This window comes from Amblyomma americanum, chromosome 2, assembly GCF_052857255.1.
Source record: "Amblyomma americanum isolate KBUSLIRL-KWMA chromosome 2, ASM5285725v1, whole genome shotgun sequence".
NCBI classification, from domain to species: Eukaryota; Metazoa; Arthropoda; class Arachnida; order Ixodida; family Ixodidae; genus Amblyomma; species Amblyomma americanum.
The window spans coordinates 131400970-131411673 of record NC_135498.1 but is presented as its reverse complement, the minus strand read 5'-3'; the positions used below and the strand labels follow the sequence as shown (position 1 = coordinate 131411673).

At 43.5% G+C, this 10704-nt stretch overlaps 1 protein-coding gene across 1 annotated transcript; it reads left to right on the top strand.

The window, feature by feature from the left end:
• The first annotated feature begins 208 nt into the window (after nt 1-208).
• LOC144121800 (uncharacterized) lies at nt 209-8519 on the top strand. The gene is made up of 5 exons (XM_077655198.1): nt 209-369; nt 1991-2148; nt 3143-3216; nt 4030-4113; nt 8291-8519. Exons 1-5 carry the CDS (start codon nt 253-255, stop codon nt 8422-8424), a joined length of 567 nt encoding a protein of 188 aa, XP_077511324.1. The 5' UTR covers nt 209-252; the 3' UTR covers nt 8425-8519.
• The last annotated feature ends 2185 nt before the right edge of the window (nt 8520-10704 follow it).

The window sequence follows — 10704 nt, the reverse complement described above, 5'->3', positions numbered from 1 at the left end:
GGAGAACAGCGCGGTTCAATATTAAAGAAAAATTGCACACTACACGAAGGCCATCGAGGTGACCTCGCCACCGAGCTCGGCACAGCGGTCGACAGAAACAGGCAGCATAATTTTAAGTTTTATTTGCATGATTTTCCTTAGCTACACGTGGCAGTTAGGTCCACGTGGCCCTGGTAGCAGCAAATATAAGGCCAGCTCTTTGCCTTTCGATTCAGTTCGCTATCACCCCATCTTGGAACTGCAAACTTCACTATGATTTTCGCCCTAGCCCTTTCTATCTGCGCTTGCTTCACTTTTGCGCCAGGCATTGCGAGTCAAGAGTTTCTCGACAATAACCCTGAGCTTCGCGATTATCAAGATGAGGAAGAGGTAAGTCACTGTGTTGAAGAATTCATGATGAGCGACACAGTAGGCTGAGCTAGCTGCCATAGCAACTGATTGCCTGCTTACGCGTGCTTCTTTGTGTTAGAATAGCACCGAGGCTTTTATTGAGAACACGAATATATTTACTGATTACGGTTTTGGAGTTCCGCAGAACACTCTGCGAATTGCCGTTGTTCCCAAAGAGTTTGAGACCGCTTTGAAAAGAAAGAACAGATTGAGCAATAACTACGAAGCGCCAGTTTCATTAAGAACACTCTGAGAAAACAAGAGAGCTACTGCAGGCCGCCGAAACTGACGCGAAAAAAGTTAGGTGCCACAGTAGGCGCAGGAGGCGAAAGCGCTGCACTAGGTATTCAACATGTCGGTCACTTTATTGAGCGCTGTGGGCATAAACGCGCTGGCGCGCTTGCTATATACCGACATATCTTGCTTCAGGACGCAGCCCGTCGCCAGCACTCATGCTCGCCGGCGTATTGCATTAGACGCCATCCTTGAACAGATCGTTGAATCGCGCAGCGTCTCCTGTATCTAGAAGCTAACCACAACGCTTCCTTCGCAACGACCCCCTTGGAACACTGCGTTCTTTTACTCGCCCCTTATATGGAGCCCTGGCTTACGTCTTAGTGGCAGCTGCTGCCATTGCTATCGGTTACACCACTATGAGGCGCGCTTCGCCAAGAAGCGAGAAAGAAAAAAAACTTGCCTGCCCATTTTCCGACGTATGTTCCTGTTCATTCACCTGTTGGCCCCATTCACTGCGCGTGCGGAGTACGCGAAGGCTAGCGAATAAGAAATCGGACGAACTGGTAATGTGACAGGCTTGAATTGTCGAAACCGGCTAATCAGGCTGGCTTCTAAATTGAGGAAGCATTGACCCAATTGTGCCACCGGAGCTGTGTGCCCTAAGAGTGTATGAAAGTAAACAATAAAAAGTTCCAACATTTTCCTCCTGTTCAGAGAAAAAAATGTAACCGCTAAATTTCCACTACACGGCACCCGTCCCCCTGGTTATCACATAGAGCAGCTACCCGTTCAAGGACTGCTCACTGTTTCCTGTCATAGCGAGCGAGGCCGACCGCACTAGTTGATGATTCATGAAGCAAAAAACGGAACACAGCGCAGCTTTTTAGACAAGTACTGGAGGAAGAACGAACACCACCGCGCTGACACAGCGCAGCGAGCACAGTACGGTGGCCTTCTAGCTTCTTCTAGTCTTTTTCTAAGAAGCTGCTCTGTGCTTCGTTTTTCTTTGCCATGTCACAGGCCAGGTAAAAATCGCCTTTTGAAGTGCGAAAGTTCGAAGAAAGATGCATGGTTTTGCATTGTGGCCGTAAATCTGTAGTCACACATGTGCAAATGAGAAAGTAATTCCTTACTGGAAGCCATGTAGATGTGTTAATTCGAAAGATAAAGCGACATTTTCATGCAACTTAGCCGCTTCCTTATCGCTTTCGCGTCCTTGTCCGTGAGGCACTTCGCGAATTGTTGAAGTGCACTACCTATCTCAGCCCTTGGTTACTGAGGTGTTTTGGGTTGTTCGCGTCGCGCAATATGATATAAGAAATTGTCGTACACGCACTAAGAACATTCTCCTTTCGCACTGCAGTGTTTTCCTTTCAACGAAACGTGGTACGAGGTGTACCGAAACTTTGAAAGTGATCCCTACTTCGGAGGCAACGGCACGTGCATTCGAACCACCGAGACGGGTCCCTACACAAACGGCTCCACCACAGCCATAGCCCAGTTTTCGCCCAACGTTTCTTTGTAAGTATTTATGTGCAATGCCCTTCTTTTTTAAACTTGGTTCTGGAATTCGTCATGCGTCCCGCTTATTATTCTTTTTTTTTACTAGTTCCGATCTGCGAAAGTAATGAACTAAGCCCCGTGGAAACACACTCAACATTTGCGTCAGCTACTTGACGCGATGAATTGCTATTGAAGTCTGCAGAATTTCACCGGCAGCGTTCCACAATACCTAGCATTATGTGTAAATTTTTTAAAGGTATTTATACTGAAGAAAGCGATGCGGACGGCACATGTATACAAGTGGAAACTGAAGATATTGAATCATTGCCCTGCCCTCTCCAAGGGGAGGCCAAATGTCGAGCAGCTATTTTAGTTTCTAGCATGTGTGAGCACGCATTAACGATAACGATTAAAAAGCACAAAACAGATAATTTTGACAAGTCTTTTTTCTTTAGTGGGCTTTCGTTACATCCTCTTGGAAAGTACAACTTTTTCAAACAATAGCGCAAAAGGAAGATAAAAAGTGTTAGCGCACCCTCTTTCTGTCGGAATATGCAAACATTTCTCTCGTAGTGTGAAAGTTTCATTGGGACAGACATTCTGCGTCTTTTCTTTTTTTGAAGCTAGCGTCAGTCGACGAGGTAAAACTCTTTTAGGTCTATTTTATTTGCCGATTTCTCTGTTCATGCCCCCGTACAAATAAATGTTAGATGTGTCTGCTTCGAGCGGCCGAACTGCGAACAGTGCTTTATGATGGGCAAAATAAGGACATTTCGTATCCATTTCTCCAAAATAATATTAGTTCTCTCAGCTCCATACGTCTTGACAATAACATATTAGGCAACAGTGAGAACACTGCACTATTTATTGCGGATTGTAAGCGTATAGTTAAAGGCAGGTTCTAAGAGCTACTTTTCGAGTCAAGCAATTGCTACAAGGTTTTAGAATAGAAACTGATAGTGGTAATGTAAGCTTACGTAGACCAGCCGACAACTATTACTGTCGTTTTCAGAGATGTCATCCTGACCCTTGTTTCCACTCCTGGCTACGACGTCAAAAACACAATCAACGTGGAGAGCACTACCGGTGAGTCCGCCTAATTGAGACAACGAAAACAATCTTTTAATATCTGTCAAAAATGGAGAGATTTTTGTTGGTCTCCCCTAAACAATTTCCTATTAGCAGTAATGCTCAGTGGACGTTGAGACTACGGGTGTCTTTGAGTTGAAAACAATCATTAAAAAGAACCAACGGCATGGTCGTGCATATTAGGCCAAAAATAAATCGTTGGTTGCTGCGATACTGAAAACAGTCTAAGATCCTGGTAACACAACTTTGCCAATAGTGTGGTTTTACGCTAGACTCAAATTCCTTGTTCAAGCCAAACACTCGGATTATTTTCATACAGGAATCACCATTTTAGCATTTCACTGGTTTTTCTTTTTGTAGTTTGTTTACCAAGCGCACTACTCAGCATTCATGTACAATTGGCCCTAAAGGGAATTATTATCAGCGAAGAGGCGGCATACACAATAAAGCAAACCAAACAGCTTCTTACATTGCATCATATTTCTGCTGCATATGTTACATTATAATAAAGAGTTCTATATGTGAAAAACCAGTGCGCTTGATTGGCATACGCGAGTCAAGCATCTTGAACAAAACCTAAAACATGACACTCCAAAAGATTAAAAGGAATATTTTTGTCAAGTTGTGTAAAAAAACTGTTTTTAGGGCTATAAAACTCAAGCGACTTTTTCATAAAAAAGCCTCTATTTGCTTTGGAAGGCTAAATATTGGTCAAATCATTAATGTCTGACAAGAGAGGGCAATGTGATAAGCACTGGCTGCATTCTGCTATCATGTTTTTTGTACCTAATATGATCGTTTCTCCCAAAGATCCCAGCATCGCCTTAAACCTGACTGTCGCATACAGGGATTGCGAGAACTGCAAAATTTTCCGCCACAGCTACATTAACTCAGGTAAGAAGCTGATTCTAGCAGCTGGCCAACGAACGGATGTCTATGATGCTAGAAGAATGCGACAGTGAAGATCTCAGTTTACGTTTTTCTTGTGGGACACAGAACTGACCGCAAGGTTACACAGCATCTGAACTCGTATTCTTCAGCATAATTATTATTACAGTATTCAAAAAGCAACGTCACAGAAAGTCTCGCGATTGTCAGCCTGTTCACCACAAAGAAAATAAGAGGAAAATGTGGCAACTTTTATATGTGCGCGATATTCCCACCCACTTTACTATGAAAAATTATGCTTGAAGATATTATCAACCAGACACAGAGTCACGACACCTTGCAAGGTTGGAGAGAATGTGAAATGGTTGGTACTTATGACTCCTACCTCGAAGTCGAATAATGCACCGTCGTTCAAAACCATACCCGACAGACCACGCCAAGCCAAGCTCAAACGAAGCCGACAGACTAGCAAAGCTCGGAATTTAAGCTCGCTGGGAAAATCAGAAGGGGAGCACATATCACGTAGACATTTGAGCAATGCGAACTTTCCAGGAAGCGGAGACGTAGAAAAATAATACAACGAGTAGGACGAGCAGTTTTCTAAGTAGCTGATGTAAGAAGGTGTGGCTTGTATAGTCAAACTGCTGCTCACAATTATCTAGAACAAAGAAACGCTATAAAGCTTTCCAAACTCTTGTAGGCGAATGTGCACTGCCAACTTTAGGTAGTACAGTGGCCTCGCCAGGGAATCAACTTATACAAAATATACACGTGCCGTTCATTACGCGAGCCGTTCAGTACTGTCTATCACAATGGAGCTTTGGCAGTTGACTTTATGCTCTCCTAACAACATTCACCAAAACGCGTACCGGTAATGTGGTACTTGAAAGGACGTGAAAGTAAGATCCTGTCGAATAAAGATGCGACTCTAAAGTCATATGTGGCCCTTTCAGAAGTTTGCAAGGTTTTTATCGGCGCTTTCAGGTGACTGCAGTGCTAAGAAAATCGCAAAGAAAGTATGGTGCCTGTTCTTCTTTTTCCCAATTCAAGCAAAACACGCGGTGTTACGTTACTTGTGTATAACATTGCGGACGTTCGGCCTGGCAAAGAAAACGAACGAAAATGCAACCAATGAGTCCAATATTTATCGATATTTATCGACTCATAAGATTGTTACGATATTTATCGGCAGGTGGCGCCACATTAGTCTCAACACACAGCACACTATGCAGCGGTCTCTTGAAATTATGGCGTCCTCATGAAGCGTGTGACGTTTCGCACATTCCCGTTTCATCATCACTGCGTGCTATTGCGAGGCTATATACGTACCCCGACTTTGTGGCCCTCGTTTTGCTTCCCTCAACCGCCCAGCATTGTTACAGCTGTGTTGAACTCCACGACGCTAATTGCCCCTCAGAGTATAGCAACACGTTTAAGTCCATAAACGAACTGTTGGAAGCGAGCAGTTCAAATAACTTCGCGCAGTTAACAAAATTCTCGAGGGGCACCGCTAGATATCTTCCGCTTTTGCTCTATTTTCGAGCTTATCGAAGTTGGGAACTTTGTAAAAGTGACATATTTGCTGGCTGGTGCCCTATTCTAGAAGGATTGATTAGGTGGTCCTCCTTAGTATCCCTTCAAACAAAAGTTAGCGAACACAAACAGATGCTACGACTTATATTAGGCATATTCTTACTGCCAACACCTAATTTTAGACCTTACCAAGCAATTATGGCCGAGAAGCCTGTCAATTGAAACTGAGGTTGTGATCACAGCATTGATCAGGCAAGTTGTGACTGCTCAGTTTTTGGTATATATACTGGCTCTGTATTGGCTGTCAATTGCCCGCTGTAGATCGCAATCAGCCATAAAGCTGTCTCAGCAGATATCAACCCTGACGACTTCCCAGACACATTCTCCACTTCATAACTGTTCTGATTGCCCGAGAGATAAATTATCCCACGCTTCATGCGGCCGTCTTCGCATGCGGACTAGGCGTTCACTTTACTGAACCCTTCAAGTTACCTTTTCCACGTTTTGTCCCGATTTTCATTTATTTTGTTTAGTCTGTACATGATGAGCTTGCAGAGAAACTTTGCCTGTCACAAAAATTTCACGAAAAAAAAGACTTACTAATGCGCCATTAAAGAGACCAGTCAACCGCAACGCACTTGTGAAGCTTCATCCAAATATATAAGCTGACTAAAGAAAAAGCAATTGTTAAAGAATTTTAGTTTTCGACACCGCCGAAAGCGCTGAATATTTTCGCACGTTTATTATCAGAAGTATTCCCTGGCATTTAGAAAGCACACTGCGGTGACGTTTATTTATTTTCCCTTAACTAAGCTGCTTGCCGCCCTATTCTAGTTCTTTTAGATTCGATAAACACAGCGAATTTTTCATATATATTGGTTCGGTTGTCCTACAGCTACTAAGTTCATTTTCGTCGGGCATTAGTTTGCAATGCAAATTTAACAATACACTGCGGGAAAAACAACTTTCGAAACCTTTCGTTATATTGCGGCCCTAAAATGCGATTCGAATAACCTAAGAACGCTTGCCGTATGTAAATACTTTGGAAACACATTGCGGAAATCCACGACGAAAAAGACAGACTATACATGCCAGAAAACAAATAAGAAATGCCTCTATTTATACCCTTATATAGGGTGCGCTTTGAAGTCTATTGGACTGTACATGATGACAGCATCTTTCAATTTAATATACTCTTGATATTATTACAAGCACGCGCACCGCATTAGAGAGGCGCTAGACGTAGGCCCATAGCAACCTTTGGCAGGTCACATGGCGAGAAGCAGTAGACAAGAGTAAACTCTCCTTCCACTTCGTAGGCAACTCTTAGAGATGGTGATAGCAGCTGAAGTGAGAGTGGATAAATATTTTCTAAGTGTGCAGGGTGTTTTGAAGTTTAATGACAATCAAAAGTTGGTCAATGTCGTTACAATAGAAAGTTGCTCTCCCAGGGAATGGTCCTTGCCCTTTCTGCTCTTCCTCTCTATTTACATCCGCCATGGTGGCTTGCTTGCTGCTGCACTTGCGCTTCTGACAATCTGTATAAGTGAAGCTTGGAACAGCTTGGCCGTGTTCGAGTTTTTCCGCCCGCAAGGATTGTCACATGAAACCTGATATGACAACTGCTTCTAGCGCCGGCTGCAAGCGCTGAAGGGTTGACTTGAAACTGCAACTTAATTTGACGAGCACTGCGAGCATACTTAAAGCAATCTATAAGTTAAGAGCAGCTAGTGGCGGACGGCATTAACGCGTTAAGCGTACATTTCGCGAGAGGTCCTCTGTTGCTTTTAGGAGATTGAGTTCGTGATTTATGTCGGGCCCACGCCATCAAGGTTACGCTTAACTGACAGCACAGCTCAGCTGACAAAAACGCACTCTAAAAGAAATCCATTTACAGTGTTGAAGCTATTTTCGCATATAGCACGGGTCATAAGCAATGCAATGCTGCGTTTCGATATATGCTTTTATTTGACGCCAGTCCTACGCGACGCTTCTTAAATGGGCTGTCAAGAGCTCTTTACCATGCGCACATTCATTATATGCTCTATAGGGTATCTTATTGTGAGGCTGCCCTAAATAAGAGCAAGCAGTTGGCATTGCGCATTTTGCGCAATAAAACAGTGACTTTCTTCAGATATTTCTACGCATGTCGACGGAGTAATGAGCATACTTTCTCCTCCCTTATTGTTGCGAAGGTACAATATATTTCAAGAGAACATAGGTGCCACAACGTCAGTTTTCTATTTGTGCCGTGTCTACGTGGCTCCGCGGCAGCAATTTATAGCCTACGGACAGCCTCAACCAATGATAGTAAAGGGCCGTGGCATAAGTACCCCCGCTAAAACCAAGCTGTCCAATCTATGAGAGTACATGCGTGCCTAGCGTAGCGTGCTATACTCAACTGTACGTATGACTCAGATGGAATGCTTTAAAATAACGCCCCCCCCCGCCCCCCAAATGCACGCGGTCATATCAAGGCATACTCAATGGCTTTTTTCTTTTGCAGTTTTTTTGTAACGATTACAAAGGGTATCGTTATAAACCGATATCAGTGTGTTTTACATAATATTAATATTCATGCCCTCTGTCGTTAATCCTTCGAATATGGGAGTAAGTTAATTAAAAAAATTCTTATTCTGATTTTATGCAGGGCAAGGATGCAGCTACTGGGTACCCGAAAGCAAACTTGGAGTCAACAACAGCTGCTGTGAATTCATATTCGATCTGCTTTGCGGTACATCTCCGAAGTATCAGATCTACCAGAACTGCAGTAATGGCGCATAATTCGTCATTCATGGCACGGTTTATAACCTGCGCTGTTATATCGTGTAGCAGCCTTTCAGTCCGGCACTAAATAAAGCTGGTTTAATCTCCCTGCAGTGATTTTCTCCACACGAGTGTTATACACAGGATTACACAGTACTGACAAAATGTAATGCGGGCGAAACCTAAAAAGAAAACACGAGCGCTCTCCTTCAGATTTTGCACATAACCTGTGTTTTGTAAATTAAATTGCATGCGTGCAGGATTTTAGAATATGTTAAGTTGACGATTGAATTATATTTCTGTGATGTCCATCTAATATATGCAGTGACAGTTGCTCAAAACAATAACTGAAACAAGGATAAAGAAGTACTGAAAGATGTCACGAATTCTTTCCTGTGTACGTTGAGTGGCGGAACTAGCGATAGGGATGACTTCAATATTTAATGGTCTCAAATAGCCAAAAACGAGCTCGGAATTGTTTCCTTCAGTTAACGCAGAGGCAGTGTCAATGGGCAGGTAGATGGTGTCGTCAAGTACAGAAGGCTACTTGAAGAAACCGCCCTGACTGAGGCCACAAAAAATAGAAATATTACAATTTGTGCGCGCTGAGGTGAATTTACCCCAAAGGTTCCACCAAAACACGCGGAAGTCAAGAATCCCAGAGTCGCTCTCTCTCTAACCTAGTTAAGGTTAAGCATACAAAGCCTTTTATTAAAGTGCGCAAAAGGTGATGAAGGCAACGCTAACTAGGAATAAATTGTTTTTGTTTGAAATAGAGTTATTTAGTTTTGGTATTTCTCAAAGAAATACTGAGCACAAATTTAAGTTAGCCTGTATTGATGGATTACAGCTTTTTCATTACACAGTGACTACTCTCACTCAGAATAAAGCGTATATCAGCCAGAAAAAGAGAAAAGAAATGGCATACACATGCCTGCGTCCCCGTTCGATTCTTAATGGTAACAGAAATGTCTGCGGGTTCTTGAAACCAAACGGTTGTTTCTCTGTACCTGTTCAATCCGTTAGGAACAAAAGAAAACGTTTAAAATTCTTTCCACGTTTACCATTGTGGTCACAGAAGTATAAGCAGCAGATAGTATGTTGTTACAGTAAACATAAATAGGGCTTGGGGTGTAGTGAGGCGTGCGTGACGCAGTTGCGAGGCGCGGTCCCTCCTCGATATAATATAGAGCGTGTGGTTTGGCCGAGGGTAGAAGGGCGAATTGCCCAATCAACACTTTTTGCTGCCCCCGCTTCTGTTCTCTCCCACTCTTCATTTTCCCGCACACGATGCCGACAACGATGCCACTCAAAAAGGAAGCGGCCCTAACAGTTGTCAGTGTTAAAAATGTTCTTCACTGCGTGGTCAGCGAGCGGTCATTTGGCCGGCTCGCGTCACTGACGATTCTGAGTTCAATGTGTTCGATGGCGCCTCGGTGTTTCTCCCAACAAGCGATGCGCCGGCAGGAGCAGTTGAGGTGAAGTCTCTGTCCGTTTCTGGATTGCCATCGCTGCTGTAGCCCTCAATGCGTATCCAGGGCAGCAAGAGCAGGAGGCGGGGTTCAGTGTGAAGCCGATAGAGCGCTTACGCAGCCATGGGGCGCAGGTACAGCGAAAGTATGAAACACCTGTTGCTCCGCTGTAATCCAGATCACGAGAGTATTCTAGTTTATGCTAGCCTTCAGCTTCCTGTGTTTTTTCTGCACAAATTTATGTATGTTGCGTTTACTCAAAGTCACATTTAGAGAACGTGACTTTTAAACTATTTTTGAAGCTGAAACTACATTTTCATTGGTATCCTGCAGTTATCCATTTTGAGAAATGCCACCGGAAACCACCCTTATTTTGTTGAAAAATGATGATGGTAGTTTTTTCAGCTGATATGTTGAAACCGCTTCGGTGAGGCCGCCGTGCTTCCATTGCTCTCATCTCACTTCGGAGTCGCCAGTAACAAGTCTGCAGATCTACTTGCAGAGCTCTGGCAAGGGTGGCAGGCTGTTCTCATATCAAAGGATATTGGCACGCAGCTTTTTGAGGACGGTTTTTTGAATTTGATTGCCATGTGTAACCAGATAATCCGCTGTGGCTCTTTGTTCTCGAAAGCCAGATTCATCTGGATCAAGGGCCTTTTATTCTTCAGTGCACAAAAGCTTATGATACATCATTTTTTCAAAGGTTTTACCGAGACAGCTTCTAAGTTCTTTACGACGATTACTAGCAGTACATGCGGGAATCTTGCCGGGCTTTAACAAATACACTACTGCAGCAAGCTTCCGTTCCTCAGGCATAGATCCATAC

What these genes read in the sequence shown, in the direction of transcription:
- LOC144121800 (XM_077655198.1), top strand. Translation starts at nt 253, where the DNA reads ATGATTTTCGCCCTAGCCCTTTCTATCTGCGCTTGCTTCACTTTTGCG. An exon ending in CAACGTGGAGAGCACTACCG is followed by an intron (nt 3,217 to 4,029) that starts GTGAGTCCGCCT and finishes TTTCTCCCAAAG; the next exon opens with ATCCCAGCATCGCCTTAAAC. An exon ending in CCACAGCTACATTAACTCAG is followed by an intron (nt 4,114 to 8,290) that starts GTAAGAAGCTGA and finishes GATTTTATGCAG; the next exon opens with GGCAAGGATGCAGCTACTGG.